The sequence below is a fragment of the Ammospiza nelsoni genome, chromosome 6 (assembly GCF_027579445.1).
Source record: "Ammospiza nelsoni isolate bAmmNel1 chromosome 6, bAmmNel1.pri, whole genome shotgun sequence".
Classification (NCBI taxonomy): Eukaryota; Metazoa; Chordata; class Aves; order Passeriformes; family Passerellidae; genus Ammospiza; species Ammospiza nelsoni.
Window position 1 is genome coordinate 56,349,466 of NC_080638.1, and position 18,356 is coordinate 56,367,821.

Consider the following 18,356-nt stretch of genomic DNA (forward strand, 5'->3'; position numbering starts at 1 on the left):
TTTGTAGAGAGTTTGTTTTGGAGGGTTTGTTTGCCTAAAATGAAGTTTCTGGTTAAGAATAGTGCAGTGAAAATAGAGCCATGTTTGGGCTTCTAACAGCACCAAAGCTGAGCAGCCCTTCCAAGCAGTGTCTTCTCATGCTGATGTGGACTCTGACTTTCCACCACTGAGTGGGAGCTGTGCCATCCAACAGAGCAAGTTATGGCAAACATGTGAAGATCAGGACCCAGAGTTTAAGAACTGGGTCACAACAACTGGAGGATAACTCAGTACCCTGTCAGTACACATTGTGAGACTCAGTGTCTAAGAGGAAGTGATCTACAGCAGGAGGGGAAAAAACCAGAAGAACCCTAAACAAATGTGCTGACAGAGCATGAGTGTTGCCTTTTGTACACAAGGCTGGGAGTAACATCAGAATTCAGGGGGACATCCACACAGGAGGAGACCTTCCAGGATGGTAAGTGCCTTTGTCTTCATCTTGAGGGAGCTGGGGGGTGGCCATGGAGAGATGAATGCATCTTGTTCATCTGAGGAACTTCAGACAGCTCCTGGGGAGGATTTGGTACAGTGAAAAATCACATTGTTCTGTTTGGAATTCAAAGTCTGACAGAATTTCTGGCTGGTGGAGAAAAGTTCCAAGAGGTATTTCAGAGGCAAAGACAAAGCAACCTTAATGTTACAAACAGCAGTGTCCTGTGGGTACTCCGCAGAGTGGCATCAGCTGGTGCCCCAGCCTGTGCAGCAATGCTAATAGCGCTTATATTTATTGCTCTTGGATGAACTTCATTCAGTCATTGAAACTGGCAGCTGGCAAAGCCCTGAAAACTTTGAGGGAGCTGTAATTAATTGGTGACTAGCTACAATATTATTCTTAAGAATTCTGGTTGTTTCTGTGATGTTTCCCTTCTTGAAAATAAAACTGTTTTAGAGGAGTTCTCACAACTTCTGTACAGCAGGTGGGACTTCAACCCATCACTAGTCAAAAACATCAGGAAGTGCTTTGTTTGAACAGAATGGTAGATGATTCTGTCACAGCACATACAAAATCTGTTCACCTTCGTATTTTAAGAAAAACGCTGCTTTTGGAAGACATTTTGTAATTGTTGCTGAAAAAGAGAAGTGAAACAAGTTGTTTCTGGTAAGCTCCATCCATCTGAGGCCATCACGTGGCTCTCATAGCACTGACACCTGCAGTTTCCTACCAAGACACTGCCTGGGTCACCACATGGGGCTTTGGGAGCCAGAGGGACAAGGGAGCCAGAGGGACACCTCTACACCTCTCAGCTCCAGTCCTGGGATGAGAAGCACTCCTGGTGCTTGTTCCTGGCAAGCCCAGCTAATTGGGACAGCTGTGCCAAAGCCACAAGCTGTGCAGTGTGACCTGCAGCCTCAGTGGGCTCTCCTGGCCCAGCCTGAAGGGCTGCTGCTGTTTGTCAGAAACCTTTCTTCTCCTCCTTTAAAATACCTCTACCTCACTTTCTACCCAGCTCTTTCACATCTTCACTCTTGCTTCTCTTCCCTCTCCACCCACTAAGATTTCTGGGTTGCAATGGGACCACTTCCTCTCATGTGTGTTGCTGTCACACCTTTCTCTGTGTGGGGTTATATCCCCCATCTGTTTGGGCTGTCAGCTCTTTGGGGTAAGACAGTGGGTCTTTATTCTGTGCTGAAAACATGAACTGGGATTTCAGAGCTGTGGGAATGGCCAACTGTCCTTCACTGCTGGCAGCCACTCCATTTCTCCAAGGCTGGGAGAGTGGATGTTTACCTGCCAGCATTTGTAACTATTTCTAGTGGAAGAGCTTGCAGCTGAGCCTGGGGCAGCAAAAGGAAGTGACAGTGAAAAGTGTGAGTAAAACTGCTTTGGGAAGTGGGCCCTGCTCAGTGATTGCAGCTGATAACAACAAGCAGGTCCTGAAATGGAAGCAGGGCTTTCTTCTATGCAGCTCCAGGATGCTTTTAAGCAGGAGTGTTTGTACCTTTTCTTCCCTCCCCACCTTTTCCATCTTTGTCATTCTCTCCTGTGGCCCTCCCTTTCCACATCCCTCTCTGCATTCCCCAAGTCTGTTTCAGACCCTCTTCCCTTGTCTTCCTGTCCATCCTCCACCTCTTTGGTTCAGCCCCACCAGTTCCAGTGACTTGAGGAAGCCTTTGGGGCTGTGTCCAACCCCTGCCTGCTCCATGCAGCCACAGCACCCATACAGAAAGGAGGAGTGGGCAGGAGCTGGAAGCAGCAGGGAATGTGTGTGGCCATGCTGCTTTGCTGCTGGGGGAGGGCAGACACTGTGAGCCCACCCAGTTCAGGTGACAACAGCTGTGACATATGGCAAGGTGGATGGGACAAGCCTGGCAGGATCCTTCCTACATAAACCTTGTTTGAGTGTGGCCACACACAGAGCAACTCCACACCCAGAACTGCTGCAGCAGGTTCATCCTCCAGGCCACAAAAACCCAGGGGTTTGGGGGTCAGAACAGGCATGCAGGGACTGGACAGGTGGAGGTGTCATCTGGTGGAACCTTCTGAGATCTGCTCCACCCCAGGATCTGCTTCTTGCTTCTCAGAATGAAAAGTGTCATCAGGCTACTGCTGTGTAAATTCACCTCTGCCAATGCAGGGATGATTCATGACCCACTGGGCATGTGTCAAGTTTTTGAGGAGGTAAAATAGGCAAGTGCCAGCTCCCCCTGTCTGGCCATCTGCTGTCATATTGGCATATTTGGTATTTGCTCTTATGGTTGCCTCTGCTGGTGGTAACAAAAGATTGGAGAAATACTGCCTGAGAAAGAAAAGAAAACTTATTTTCTAGAGTGATGACTGCAACAGGAGAGTTTGTATTTCAAACTCTCCTGTTTGAAATACAAACAAAATTTCAAGTTTGTATTTCTGTTAAGGGGACAGGTCCCTGTCCCCTTAACAGAGTCACTTCTGGAAGAGATGCTGGCATTGAAGACAACAGGCAGAGGAAGAGAGCAGAAGCCTGACAGAGTCACATGCAGGATGAGGCTGATGCTCTGCACACCATCACCCACTGCTTCTGCATTTAATTACTGCTTGTTGGCAAACATGTTCTCTTGCAACAGGACAAAAGTGGGTGTTGAAGGATGGCTGCAAGAGGCAGTGATGCAGCTGTTTACACATTAATTACTGCAGGGATTTTTGTCTGTAGAGAGCGCTGGAGGAAAACAGTGGGGACATGTCTCTCTGTCACTTTGGAATCTGTTAATGTCACTCAAGAGCCATAATACAGGAGGATGATGCACAGATCCATGCTCAAATCTCAGAGCACTGTGTAAAGCAGTGGCACTAACCTGCACTTTTTGTCTGTAATTGGCTGTACACAAATGTTGTCATAAAGCTTTATTTTTCCCCTTGCATACATTTCTGTTTTTCAGATCGTGAAAAAAGCATTAAAAACATCCCTGATGTTTGATGAGTCCTCCAACATGAAATTAGGCGTGAACAATCAAAAAGACGTCAAAACGGTAATTATTGGGATGCACCACATTTGCTTACAAGGGCTGAGATGGTGCTGACATTTCTGAAAAGAAATTACAGGTTGAGAATTATTTTATTGGCCATTTTAGAAAACTGTGTAGGTTTCAATCCCATTTGTAAACAAGTGAGTGACAAAACCCTCATTGATTTATCCGGTAGACTGATCAAACCTTGCCCAGAGGGAGCAATGTGGAGATAAATCCTGCAGCGCTGTCTGGCTCAGGACAAGGAAACCACAGTCATACAAACAGCCTCACTTCCACCTCTGGCACAGTGTTTATTCATGTATTCATTTATTCAGATGCCCAGAGTACCTGGACATCACAGTGCACAGCATGGTGACAGCCATGATGTGACTGCAAAATAGATTTCTTATCTTAGAAATAACTTCTGAAACCTGTCTTGCTAACAGGTTCATGTGATGAAATGTGGAACTGTTAAAAGTAGGTGAGATTTTTGTTTTTTTTTTTTTTTGTGGTAGGGTGGAGAAAAAGCCAGAGGGCAAAAATTTAAGTAGATAGCCTAAAGATGATTATTTTATTCAAATCAATGCCTGAAATCTATGTCAGCACTGTAGATTTTGAGAAAAGCAGAGAAGATTAAAAGCAAGCAGCTTTATCCACACAGAAACTGAAACTTTCAGAGGCAAGTGGTTTCTGCGTGGTTTCCCCATGTGCCCTTTTGGGAGCTCAGATTTATGACTGCTGCCTCAGGACCACCCCCAGACTCAATTCTCCTGCCTGGAGGCTCAGAAGCTCAGCTCTGAATTCCGTGGTGCCTATCAGAGGCTGCTGGATGGTTCCAGCTCCCCCAAATTGCCATGGGGAGCCAGCCATGACAATTACTGGGGGGAAATAGATCTGCATGTGTGCCTGGTTGTCTTTTCCTGCTCAGTACAGGGCAGCATTTAGAGCCTGGTGCTAAAATTTTCAGCATGTGAGTGGCTGGACTGCAGAGCTGAAGCTAGCAGGTAGCCAGGCTACTTTTTGTTTTTTTCCATCTACATTCAGGATAAAAATTGAAAGCGCAGCAAAAGGGAAATGAAACTAACTCACCACACTAAAATGACTTGGGAATACTGTGCACATGGATAAATTAGATTTTTGTAGTTTCAATTAAGGGAGGTTTAAGACAAAACCAGAACGTGTTCAGAAACCACAAAATGTCTTTCTGCCGCTGATACTTTCTGAACTGTTTTTTCTCCCCTGACAACACAAACTTCCTTTTTATGGTAATGCTTGGCTTAGATTAGCCACAGCTAATCTTGTGTTAGAAATTTCCTTATTTTGATTTTGGTAGAAATTTTGTTGAGCATCCATTGGTCCTGTGCTAAAATAAAGCTGATCAATGTCAAATTAATCACAAAATCTTGGAAAAAAAACAAGGGATTGATATGTTGGCACAAAAAAATTAAACTAGAAAATGGAACTAAACATAAACCAACACCATTCAAAATGTTTTTTTTTCCCCTAATTGCACTGTATTTGATCATATCTCCTCTCCAGAGTGTTTGTTCCACTTGATTCTCTGATTTCAAGATTTCATGAAATTTTAGGAAGGGAATGAAATCTTGCCATTTCAATGAGGATCAACTGGGCAAGCTTTGGTCCATTTCCCTGCACATTGTGTCATCCTATTGCCTTTTATTGTTTTCACTTAGTTTCAGAATTTTCTCTTTTGTTTTTTTTAGCATTTTATTTCCTTAATTTATTCTCCTGTCTCTTTGTTTACCTTTATTCCCTGATTTTGGGGTTTCAATGTGTAAAATCTTGGCAACTTCTGGTCCTTCTCACTGCACCTCATTTGAGTTTAAAGGGACCTTTTAAAGCTCATCTAATCCAAATCCCCTGCAGAGGAAGGGCCATCTTCAATTAGATCAGGCTGCTCAGGGCCCTGTTCAAGCAGACCTTGAACGGTTCCTCACTTTCAGTGCTGCACCTGAGAACATTGTCTGGAGTAGCTGCAAGCAGATCTCCCATTCCAAGATTGTGATTTATTCACCTGCACAGGTAGTCATCCGTGAGCTGGTGCATCAATGCCTTGGTGTTCACTTAAATCTTCTCCTCTGTGGGTTCTGTTCCAGTTTCAAATCTTGGGGGCAATTCTGACTCTTGGTCTGGTCCTGATGGCTTTTTACTTCCTGAGCATGGACAGCACAGCTGATGGTAACGGAGAAAAAGCAGCAATTGTCAGCATTTACAGAAATGTGGAGGAGGAAGGACTGTACAGAGATCTCCCAGAGGAAGAAGGACTCTATGGGGATATCCCAGAAGCCACCAACAGATGCAATGACTCCTGCAGGTGAGTCAGGTAGATGGCACATGGAGAAGTCATCACCAGAGGGAGAAATAGCTACAGTACTGATAATATCAGCATGGGTTTTATTCTCTTCTCACTGTATCATAAGTGATGAAGCACCACTAATTTGGGAGGAGTGCTAATTTGGGGGTGCTGCTTACGCACTGGGTAATTGGCAGCTGCCTGCTGTGAGGTGCAATGTCACAGCTCTGCTCCCAGTTCTGTGCCTGTAACGTTCATCCCAGCTCCATTCCTCCTCTGCCCACCCTCCTTTTGTGGCAGCAGTGTCAACAGCTGGCAGAGCAGCCTTTCTCAGAGGCTGGAGGGGCAGGGAATGTCTGTGCTGGGAGAGGGTGAAGAGGGTGCCCTAGCAACATCCAGCTATGGGGGGCTTGATTTTCTCCACATCTTAGGCAGGGTAAAATGAAAATCTCAGAATGGCTACTGAGAAACTATTCTGCTGAATTTGGGAGGTCACTGTACAGCAATATAAACCTGGCTACAAAAACTAGGGGTAGGGAGCACTGCCAGCCTGTTTGTCCAGCTCCTCTTGTTTGCTGTGGAGGCTGGCACCCAGCATGGCCAAATGTGCAGCCTGACAGGTCCTTGGTGTCCTGCTGGGGTCACAGCCACTTGCTTCACAACACAAAATTGCCATTGCAGCTTTGAACTTGTGGAAAATGTTCCATATGACTTACCCTTCGAGATAAACAGCACTGCAGCCAAACCCTTGTACCAAGCCTGGACAAAACTGCTTGATCTAGCCCAGGAAAAAGTGTACGTGGCTTCTTACTACTGGTCTCTCACTGGGAAGGATATTGGTGTCAATGATTCCTCTTCCAAGCAGGTAAGGTAAAATCAGCAGCAAGCATGTCTGTGGTTGTTTTTCCTCATGTCCATGTGGTAGAGGACAGACAGACTGGCTATGTGGTCTGTCTCCCAGACATTGCTTAACTCCTCCTGCACATCCAGGAAGGTTTCCCATGCTTTTTTTAAGCAAGACTCCAACTTTCCTCCTTTAGTCAAGTTAGGCTGAAATAAGTGAAATTTCTGACCTTCCTTGTGCTGGGGTTCTTCAAAGGAAGTACCCATTAGTAACATTGTCCTTGCATATCTCTTACTACACCTTCTGTAACAAAATATAAAAAATAATTCACACACAGGGTTGTTGTCATATACATTATAACAGTTCTATTATCATTATATGTTGTCTTATATATCATGAGTTCTTTTATCATTATGATGCAAGGATTCCATAGCACTAGAGTTTCATACCTTGATGTTTCTCGCAGGCATCTCCTCTAAGCACTGACTTAGGGAGTCTTGGTCCTTGCAGCAGCCATCTGACTCCTCTAGCTTCTCTCCCTCCTCTTCCCACCAATTCACTCTTTTATGCCACTTGTTCTTATTGGCTACAGGTGTTGCCTGTTATCATCAGGCCTGCTCCTAATCTTTAGTAATGGGTTCCAGCTGCAACTCATTGGGGGATAAGATTACATTCTACATTTCCCATACTGTGTCCCCCTACACAGGGTGAAGATATTCTGCAGAGGTTTGAGAGGTTACTTGCACAGAATGTCTCTTTGTATATTGCAGCAAGCTCACCAACTCTGGCTACAAAATCAAGGGACCTTGAGATTTTAGAGGAAAAAGGTAATTATTTCCCTTCAGTGATCCACTCACAGCTGCTGTATTGCAAAAAGGCATCTGTGGGAAACCTGGTTTCCAAGGCCTGTTCTGATGTAGTGCTTACAAGGGTTCACAGGACAAGCACCATCTGCTCACTAGTTCATGCTTTTTTTCTGTGCTCTTTAGGATCTTCTGAAAGTTCACATTTAGCATATTGTTTTTTCAAGTTACTGGATTCCCAGAAATGAGTGCTTGTGAATTTTGGTAGTTGCTACTGCCTGCAAGAGCCAGACATGCAGATGTGTTCTGGCTGTTGAGGAACCACCTCTGTGCTGTATTAAACTCTTTTTTCCCCTCTCTTTCTTCAGGGGCTCATGTGAAAAAGATTGATTTTGGACATTTGACAGGAGGAGTGTTGCATAGCAAATTCTGGATAGTAGACATGAAACACGTATATATTGGTAGCGCAAACATGGACTGGAGATCTTTATCTCAGGTAACATCTGCTGCTCTATATTCAGAAGTCCGAGGGAAAACTCACATCCTAGCAGATAGAGAAAAATCATAATGATGTAAAACATTGTAAGACCAGAAGAAACAGCAAAGAAACCTGTCGTCATTACATTGCAAAGGTTCCATATTGTTGTCCTCTTAATGCAAGAGCTTTGTACCTCCTTGGTGTTTCTCATGGGCATCTCCTCTAAGCACCAACTCTTCCTTCTTCTCACAGTAGCCAGGTGACTCCAGTTCCCCCCTCAACCAACAAACCCATTCTTTTATAGCACTCTTCTTCTTATTGGCTACAGTTGTGGCCTGTTAAAATCAGGCCTGCTCCTAATCTTTAATAATTAGCCCAGTTGCAGCTCTTTAGGAGTAAGATTACTTTCTGTACTACCTTTATTTTCTTGTATTCTATCCCGCTACGGAAACCCCTGGAGGTGGCTCCTTCTGGGGCTGTGACATGGCTTGCTCTCTTTGCAGGTGAAGGAGTTTGGTGCTGTGATGTATAACTGCAGCTGCTTGGCCCAAGACCTCTGGAAAACATTTAGTACCTACTGGGATGTTGGATATCCTAATGCTACCATCCCAGCCCCTTGGCCTCTTAATTACTCAACCCACATTAACAAGCATCATCCTCTGGAAGTAGAATTTAATGGAATCTTGACAAAAACCTATTTTTCTGTAAGTATGTTTGAAAATAACACGACAGATTGTAAAGTGTTTAAGGATTGAGCAGGAAAGTTTCTTCAGCAGTCCTGCTTGTGTTCCAGGTGGATAATAATTTGTTCCTTAGGTTTCTCTGGGATGTTCAAAGGATAGGGATAAACTCAGCAGAAGCTGTCAAATTGTATGGCAGGAACAGTGTGCAGGTCTCTTTTAATCACCAGTAGGCTCAATACATCAATAAATATCTGACCCAGCCAGATATGGAAGGCATGAGGAAAGATGGTGATCCATCTCAAGTGCTTTGTGATATTTTAGTGAAAAGCAGACAGATCTAAACACAAAGGAGTCTGAGATTAAAAAAAAAAAAAAATCACTGATCTACATATTTTCTTTTTTTTTTTTCCAGGCTTCTCCTCCAGCATTTTGCCCAGAAGGTCGCACCCGTGACCTCCATGCTATACTCAGTATCATCAGCCAGGCACAGGAGTTTGTCTATGTTTCTGTTATGGAATATTTCCCTACCAGCCGTTTTATTCAACCAAAAAGGTACAATTTCAATCCTGAGCAAACCAGCTACTTGTACTATTTAAAGAAAAAAAAAAAAAAACATATTATTCCCCTCCTTCTGCGATGAAAATATTCAGAATGGAGAGAGGCTTTGCTCTGCATTCATAGACTGTGCCTCCCACATACCAAGGGACAGGGTGAGAGGAAACAGCCTCAAGTTGTGCCAGGGGAGGTTTAGATTGGATATTAGGATAAAGAAATTCACGGAAAGGGTTGTCAGATATTGGAACAGGCTACTCAGGGAAGTGGTGGAGCCACCATCCCTGAAAGTGTTTAAAAATTCTGTGGCTATGGCACTTGAGTACATGGTTTAGTGGTGAACATGGTGCTGCTGCTGGGCTGAGAGTTGGACTTGATGACCTTAAAGGTCTTTTCCAGAACCTGACAATTCCAGGATTCTGTGATTCCAGTCCTGATGCTGCAGGAAGGATGATTACCAACACCTGTGTGCTTTGCTAGTGCTCTGGAGCAGCCTCCTGTGCTCTACACACAGCAGAAAAGCTGTGACATGTCACACTAGGGACAGTCAGGTCCAGCATCCTCCAAAATTCAACACAGCAGCTTTATGAATTGAGAGAGGAAAGGGAACACCAGAAATTTATCTGACATCAGATTTTTCAGAGAAAACATTGCTGTGCTCTCCTTTCTTGCTCCCGTTTTTCTTTCTTGCTGTCCTTTACTTGTGAAGAGTCTTGACTTCCTGCTCTATTTCTTGCTTGATGCACTTGACCAATAGTATAGAGGGTGGTTCTTGACTCTCCTGACCTTTGCAGTGAGAGCTGAAACAGTCTCTAAAGAAACTTCTGGGTTTTTTGTTTGTTTGGGGGTTGGTGTTTTATTGTTGCTGTTGTTGAGGGGGTTTTTTTGGTTGCTGTTTGGGGTTTTTGTTTTGTTTTTAATAATTCCATCTAAGTTCCAGCAGCAGCTTCAGAGATAAGGTGATAATGGTGATCTGGAGTAATCACAGAATCATAGAATGGTTTGGGCTACAGAACATCTCATTCCTCCCCTCCTGTGCCATGGGCAGGGACCCTTTCCACTAGACCAGGCTGCTCAAAGCCCCATCCAGCCTGGCCTTGAGCCTGAACCACTGCCCTGGTCCAGAGACTGCCCAAGGCTCAGCAGAACTGCGCAGGCTCTGCACAGAACCCAAACCTGAGCAGCACAGAAAGTTACACAGCAGCACTAAGACTCCAAAATCCTCTTAGATATGCTTGAATTGGGATGTTTATGTGCAACCAAGTGCTCTGAATTATCTGCTTACAACTTTTCTGAGTTTTCCATTCCAACCAGCTAAATGAGCTGAGAAAGAAGTTCAAGTGAAAGAATTATGTACAAGATGTCTTGTTGAATAGGGTAAGCTCTAGGCTGCCATTCAGCCAGAATGATATCATGCATCGTGTCCCTCTGCCACAACTCTGTAAAGCCTCTGTTGTTCAGCTGAGGCATAGGTGTGTTAGGGGAAGATTTTAGGATAATAGAGAGAGGCAGATAATTCTACTGTCCAAGAAACAAAATCGAGACTAGCCTCTACTTGGAGGATATCTTTAATAAATCCAGCATCTCAGAGGATTTGCAGTTTATATGTAATACCATTGAGTCTCTGGGTTTCTCATCTTCTGAGAACCCACTCATCTTTCTGGGAGTAAGTTCCCAGAAAGTCTCTTTTCCCCCTTAGGACTGAGTGCATTAATACTCCTTATTCTTCATCTGAAGGCTTAATCCACAGTTTGTGACATCTTGGGCTGATCAGATGCAAACAAGGGTTTGAAAGGCCCAGGGAAAGTGGCCCAGGGCCTCGGGTTATCTCCACAGCAACCAGCTGTAGTGCCATGAATTGAAGCTGATTAGTTCAGGTTAGGTTCCTCCAGCAGCTGAGGCAGAGGAAACAAAGCTGCTGTCTAATGCCTGAGTGTTAATCAACTAGAAACTGATATATTTTAAAAATTGAAACCATTCAAAAATTGCATTTCAAATAGCATGATTTTCCAAGCTTTTCAGGTTTTGTAAGTCAAGCCTGAGCCTCAGAGCACGTGGCCAGGCCATTGATTGCGATAGGACGATGCACAGGGGAGGATCAGAGAATTCAGGCCTTTGTACATAAGACCAAAAGGGTTAAGTTAGGCAAATTAATTCATCATTGCTCATGGGACTGTGAGCAAATGCTGGATCTCTCTCTGTTATCAGCCCTCCAATCTATACTAAACATGCCCCTCTCCCTCTGTGCAGCATTTGTTAGGATCTGTGCAGTGAAAATGCCATGTGGGTGTTTGGAGTTACCAGCCCTGGGATGCACATTGTCCAGCTCTTAGTGTTGTGCAGCTGGGTGAAGGATGTTAAAGATGTTCCCCACAGCTACAGCCAACACAAGGGTCAGGAAAATGGATTTTCCCACGTTCAGGGCACAGCTGTGTCTATTACCTTGGGCACACACAAGGAGAACAGGGAGGGATGGAGCCTGCCCATGCTGGCTGATGGCACAGGACCACTGCAGATACTGGAAACAGTCTCCAGGGGTCTGAAAAAGCCATATTCTGCAAAATGGTTCTTAGACTTTGCTCTGGGCTCTGCACTGCCCTTTTACTCTGCTGTATGAACTGTCTTTACCCTGGAGTTGCTATTGTTACCTTCAGTTTCCTAAGGAGATAAGGATGGTGGCACCACCCTGTGTATCTGTGTAGGTGCACTTTACCAAACTTTAAACTTTTGGATGAATTTCACCCCAATTTGGCAGGGTCTGGAGGTCTCAAAGCACGTTCTGTGAAAAGAACAGACTTGGTAGAAGGCAGAAACCTCGTTTGTACCTCCAGGGAAGCCATGAGTACTTCACTTACTAGAGATCAAAAACCCCATCTGTGCATCATCACTCCTAGTCTCAGTTTAACTTCACAGCTTTCTAGTGAACTGTTTTTAAAAAACATCCCTTTTTACCTCCTTTTCTGCAGGTACTGGCCAGCCATTGACAATGCCCTGAGACGTGCAGCTTTCAACCACCGAGTGCGGGTCCGGCTCCTGGTCAGCTGCTGGGCCTACACAGACCCAGCCATGCTCCACTACCTCAGGTCCCTGCGTGCCCTCGACAACCCACACGCCCACATCAGCGTCGACGTGGTATGAAACAAAACCCTGATTTTGGACAGGCAGCTGGAGGATATGGCCCCACACTGGTTTCTGAGAACGAGCTTCTTCTAGAGAAGCTGGTTGTCTGGTTTTGCAGTGACTGCTTCCTGTTTTTGTGAAAATAAGGCCCAATATAAAATCTTTGAGGAAGCAGCTATTTCAAGCTACTAGTGATATCAGGTATGTGCCTGGCTGTGGCACTTGAGACATTATCCAGGCAGCTGCTTTTGCTGAGCACTGTGACAATAACAGTTTATATGATAACTTAGTGCTCCTCTCAGAGACCTTTTCCTGCATGGAACATGTGAAGTTGGTCTAATTGATACCATTTTTTTTAAACTGAGAGCTCTACTGTGTGCCTATACAGATAGATCTGTTATTGAACACTAAATATTGCACACAGGCCATAGGCATTAGGCTGGAATGCATCAGGTGGAGTGGGGATGGTGTGGATGCTCCCAACTTGATGCAGTAATCACAACAGAGAAATACCACAGAAGGAGGAGTGGGTTTCAGAAAAAAAAATAGAAAGGAAAATGTAGATTTTGGTAAGAGTTAACACAAAAAGTTAGGCATTATAGTTGCCTACAGTACCCCTTGTGTCTGTGATCAGCCCATTCTCACACAAAATAAGAGCAGCAATCAGTGGTAAATGCAATCTATTAAACAGCTGCTTAAAACTGCATTTAATTGTCTGCCCTGTAATGATAATAGCTGTGTCACTAATGGAACATTGTGAGGCAAACATTTTCTGTATCTGATCTTAATTGCTTATCCAGTTTTATGTATTGTGGAAGAATTATTTGCTAGTTTTCTTGGATAGGAGTAAGATCTCTTCTGTGGTCTATTCAATAACAGAATGCAGTATGTTCTCTTTTGTTCTTCCCACACTCTTCCATTCTTTGAAACTATAGAAAACATGCACTGTCCAATCATGATGTCTGTTCTTCACTCTAGTATTTGTGTTAAAATTTTTATTCCTCTACCTCCAGAAACTCTTCATTGTTCCTGTTCTCAATCACACAAACATTCCTCATGGGAGAGTGAATCACAACAAGTACATGGTCACTGATAAAGTAGCCTACATCGGTATGTATTCCATTATTCCAAATATTTCCAGTATCCCCAGATCTACTGGACTGAGGCTGAGATAGGACCAGCTGCAATACCAAAAATACTTCATTTTGCCATATAAAGCAAAGTCTGTCCTAGGTAAAGGAGAACAGATATGAAGGGGAGAAAATAATGTAGGTCAGGTTTAGTAAGAGATTACTTCATGTGACTGTGAACCATCAGGAGCAGAGTGTGACAAGGCTGAGTGCACAGCCTGTGACAAGCACAGCGGGGATTTCACAGCCTGTGTGCTCACAGTGACATAGGGATAGCTGGTGCTCCAGTCCATAACATTACAGTGCTTTAATAAAGAGGAAACTGCTGGGAGGAATTAATTCCATGCGCTGTTTGTTGAACAGAATTCTAGGAAAGGAAATGAGAAAACAGTAATGTCAACTGTGTGCCATTCCTGAAAGCCAGGATGGTGTTTACATTTCATTCTTTTATTAGGAACCCTCAAAAAAGGAGACGTGAAAGTGCTCTGTCACTTCAGCCAGCTCAACCTCCCAGCAATACACTCCAGTAAATAGCCTCATCTTCCAACTGGCTGAGGGTTCACAGCTCCAGTTGCCTTTAGTACTTCAATAACCTGTTTTATACTTGAAGGCAGATATGCAGATGATTTGTTTTCACGCCTAAGCACCTTCTGGAATTGGCAGATTTTTCTGGCTAAGGCGATCACGAGGGCAAGTGTGTAAGTGATAGAGTGTGCATTGTTCACAGTGCCTGATTTGGAGAGAGCCCCAGACAATGTCTGCAGCTGGATTTCCAGCTTTGCCTGGTTTAGAAGCAGGCTTTGCGTGTCAAGCTCAGAACAGCTCCCAAGGGTTTATTGATCAGGAGTCGTTTCTTCTTTTGTTTTCCTTTAACAAGTTAAGAGAATTAAGTAAATTACAGACTTTTTTCTTCAAACACTGAAACCCATGTCAAACACTGGCTTTTACTTCTCTTACTTTTACTTCTCTTACTACTCAAATATTGCACTTTATTGCCATGTTTTTGAGTGGATTTGTGCATTCTGTCACAGGCTGTAATGAATCAGAAGGTTATGAACCTTCAGGGTTGCAGTTAATAGCAAGTTTTCAAAACCTGAGGTCTGGCATAAGAAGGAGGTGACCTGATTTTTGCTGCCTCGTTGGTCCTAATGAGATTTGCAGTCATAGAGCAAATCAACAAAGCCCAGAGATCAAACAGAACACTGGGAAATGAATGTTTTCTAATCAGCTGCTTTTCCATTGCACAGGGACTTCCAATTGGTCAGAAAACTACTTCACTGATACAGCTGGTGTGGGACTAATTATCAAACAGGATTCAACCAACCTGCAAAGAAGGCAACAACCTGTCCAGGAACAGATGAAAGATCTTTTTGAGCGAGACTGGAATTCCCAATATGCGGTGAATCTGGAAGATGTGCAGGGACAGAAAGACTGTAAATGGGATTAGACCTGAAGTGAATTGAAATGTGCACTTAAAATAGAAACAAAAAAATGTATTTGAATCTTGTTCACATGCAAATCAAGGAACTCTCTTCTTTTTGTCTTTGTCAGAGAAATCACTTCCTTGTGGCATCCACACTGGTGGCATGAGAATTTCTGATGGTTGACTCTACCTGCAAAACCACCAGTCAGTGTGTGATGTTTGATTTTTTGGTGTGATTACCTCATTGCAGAGTTAATGAAATGCATACAATGTATGACAAGCTGTCTGACATTAAAGCAAACATCAGAGACACAGATCATTATTGCTCTGCTATTTTATCTTTAGAAACTATATATTTCAACCTAAAAGTTCCATTAACAGTGTTTGCTTACATGTGTTGAAATATTTTTTAAAAACTCCTGGCCACCTTAACTTTTTAGCCATGTATAATCATCACCCACAATAGGAAGGGCAGATTTTTAAAGGCATTTAGAAATTAGAGACAGCGATTAATGTTGGTTGAAGAAATTTGAGATTACCTGTTTCTAAGTGTTGAGGCTAGCTGCTAGAGATAAATGCCTGGGATTTAACTTTGTGGCCAGTTTCCAACTCAGCTGCCGTGGAACCTGAAGAGTCTGGGAGTGTTTGGATGTCTGTGTGTCAGTCCTGTGCAGCAAACAGGATGGGGAGCAGGGCAAAGCTGCTCCATGGGTGCTGTTGTGGCTGGGGCATCCCACCTGCACTGTGGGCAGTGCTTGGAGAGGCTCCTTGCTCCATCTGGGCTGCCCTGGTGCTGGCCCTGAGCAGTGCTGTGTCTCTGGGCTGCCCTGCCTGCTGCAGTCACCCAGGGACCACAGCCTGAGCCATCTGGTGCCTGGTATCCGCATCCACCACAGCTCTGCCCGGGGTGCCTTCCTGAGGGGACAGGAAAGGAGAGCAGGGCTCGTGCTCCAGCTGCGAGTGACACTGGGCTGGAGCTCCATGAGCCTTGCCAGGGCTGTGCAGACACAAAAATCACACACAAATAAGGACTTTCAGAGATGACTCCCATCGATGTTCTGATTTTTGGTTTCCAGGCTGCTCCTCAGCTACCTCTTCAGACATTTCCAAGATTCCTTGGAGTATTTTATCCATCATTACAAATCAATGTTCTTGTTACTGCGGCAGATTTTTTAAGACATGTCATTACGTGTACAGATATCATTGAAATTTTGGGAGTATTCACATACGTGCCAAAATATTGAGGAACATGCAGGTGCTTTTTGCGCTCTCACCCCCCATTTCCTAACAACAGCGAGCCTGAAAATCTTTGTGAGACGTTTCATCTTCAACCAACAAAACAGTTTCCGGTAGAGGAGCACACTCCTCTAGATGGCACTCCAAGCTGTGTTTTCTGTTTTGGCAGGGCTAGATATTGCAGGAGGAAGAAGAAAACTTCTCTCCTACTCGGGAGCTCAAATCTGACAGTGCTGGATTCGTTGTTCAGTGGGACAGAGTTTCTGGATAAGGTGGCAGAATTTCTCTTATGGCCATATTAACCTCAGGTTGGGTTAAAGTTTGGCTTATAAAAGAAAAATGGACTCTTAGGGAGAGTGCTCTTCTATTTTCTCTACTGACTTCACTGTTGGTTTTCCTCTACATATGGGAAGGTGAGAGGGGAGTTTACAATTAATACAATGAACTGGATCTAAGAGGAACTTGGGAGTATTTCCCTGGTTTCTTGTGAGACTTTTGAAGCCCGTTCACACCTTGATTCTTATTTATTTGTTTTCTACTAGACATGTAAGTTATAACCAGGCTTTGAGTCTCAATTCTTTTCTATTTATGAAACAGGGTTAATAACAGTCCTTATCCATTAATCTCTTACTTATCTCTTTTGTTTAGATTGTGATTTCTCCAAGCTAAGGACTGTACCAAATGTATCCTGGGTCCTCCAGTGGCATTTATTAGCATCATCTTTGGGCAGATTGGCTATTGGAAAAAGGTTCTTAACCCAGAGGGTGGTTGGGCAGTGGAAAGGCTCCCCAGGAAAGTTGTCACATTAAGAAGCATTTGAACTACACTCTTGGAGATGTGTGATTCTTGGGGTTGTACTATGTAGAGTCAGGAGCTGGACTTTGTGAGTCCCTTCTGGCTCAAGATACTTTGTAATTTTCTAGTCTGACTGTAGATTATTTAGATTTTTGCCAGTATTGGTTTATTCATGTCTAGAAAAAGTCATTGTTTTGGCTCTTGAGCATGCTTACCTCAGGTACCTGTGTGATGAGGGAGCACAAGGTGTGAGAATTGGCTCTGCTTTACTGCAGTGGCTTTCAGGAGGAGCTGCTGCATTGCTCACCTCTGGAAGCTCTTGGTTTGGTGCTGTGCCTTGTGCCTACAGTGCTACAACAGCAATACAGGTGACAGCAAGACAGAACTCAGCTGGCTCCATGGATTATTAGTACTGACATGACCACAAAGTCACCTCAGACACCAGCTTGTTCCAAAACTTTAGTATTATCTGTTCACATTTTTTCCTGCCATTAACCACGATTTTCCTTTCCCTGTTGTTACAGATAAAACATACCTTTATTGCTTTAATCCAGGTACTGGGAAACCATTTCATCTACCATTTATGCACTTAATGTCTTGACAGTCATTAATATCTCCACAATCCTTAGGGGATAGCTCTTGGGCCATGGGCACTGACTCACAGACCTCTGCTCTCTGCAGAGGCCCAGAAAAGTCAGCTTTAGTTGCAGGGTGGATTGTGGTGGTGCGGCTTCCTGAACAGAGGAAGTGGAGAGGGAGGTGCTGGTTCCTTCTTCCTGGTATCCAGTGTTGGGATGTGTGGGAATAGTTCAAAGTTGCATATGGGGAGGTTCAAACTCGACACTAGGAAATATTTCCTTACCAAGAGAGAGGTCAAACACTAAACCAGGCTTGTCCTGAGAAGTGTTCAATGCCACAAGCATTTGGACAATGCCCTTAATAACCTCAATGTTTTTTCCATGTTTTGATCATCCCTTAAGTGGTTGAGCAATTGGACTGAATGATCATTGTGGGCCCCTTTCAATTAACTATTCTATCATGTTCTGTTCTATTCTAAATGTCTTTTAAGTGAAACAGGGTTAGATAAGATATGAGGAAAAATTCTTTACTGTGATGCTGCTGAGGCCCCGGCACAGGTTGCCCAGAGCAGCTGCAGCTGCCCCATCCCTGTCAGTGTTCAAGGCCAGGCTGGACTGGGATCTGAGCAAGCTGGGCCAGTGGAAGGCATCCCTGCCCATGGCAGGGGGTTAGATGGATGATCTTTAAGGTTCCTTCTGTCCCCTTAACATAACTATAATGAAGCACGTCTGCCCTTGTCATTCTGGAGACAGGATCTTGTGAGTGAAGTGGTAATTGCAGCCATCTTGGCCAAAGAGGCCACAGAGAAATTAAAATCTCAAAGGAGGAAAAGGAATAGCAAAACTTCAACTCTGGACAGGAGGAGAGCTGACTTCATGTTGCTCAGGGAACTAGTGAGTAAAGTCTCCCAGGAAAATGTTTTTGTATTTGAGGGGAT

General features: G+C 44.1%; 1 protein-coding gene across 1 annotated transcript; it reads left to right on the forward strand.

Annotated features, from left to right (window-relative positions):
- Positions 1-305: 305 nt before the first annotated feature.
- On the forward strand, positions 306-15,128 carry PLD4 (phospholipase D family member 4). Its single transcript, XM_059474097.1, has 11 exons — positions 306-457; positions 3,394-3,483; positions 5,580-5,797; positions 6,458-6,641; positions 7,327-7,447; positions 7,792-7,919; positions 8,405-8,605; positions 8,997-9,136; positions 12,103-12,268; positions 13,270-13,366; positions 14,634-15,128. Exons 1-11 carry the CDS (start codon positions 455-457, stop codon positions 14,831-14,833), a joined length of 1,548 nt encoding a protein of 515 aa, XP_059330080.1. The 5' UTR covers positions 306-454; the 3' UTR covers positions 14,834-15,128.
- The last annotated feature ends 3,228 nt before the right edge of the window (positions 15,129-18,356 follow it).

Bases quoted from the DNA above. Each gene is read 5' to 3' on its own strand.
- PLD4 (XM_059474097.1), top strand. The intron at 5,798-6,457 runs GTGAGTCAGGTA...TTGCCATTGCAG, and splicing joins AGATGCAATGACTCCTGCAG to CTTTGAACTTGTGGAAAATG. The intron at 8,606-8,996 runs GTAAGTATGTTT...TTTTTTTTCCAG, and splicing joins TGACAAAAACCTATTTTTCT to GCTTCTCCTCCAGCATTTTG.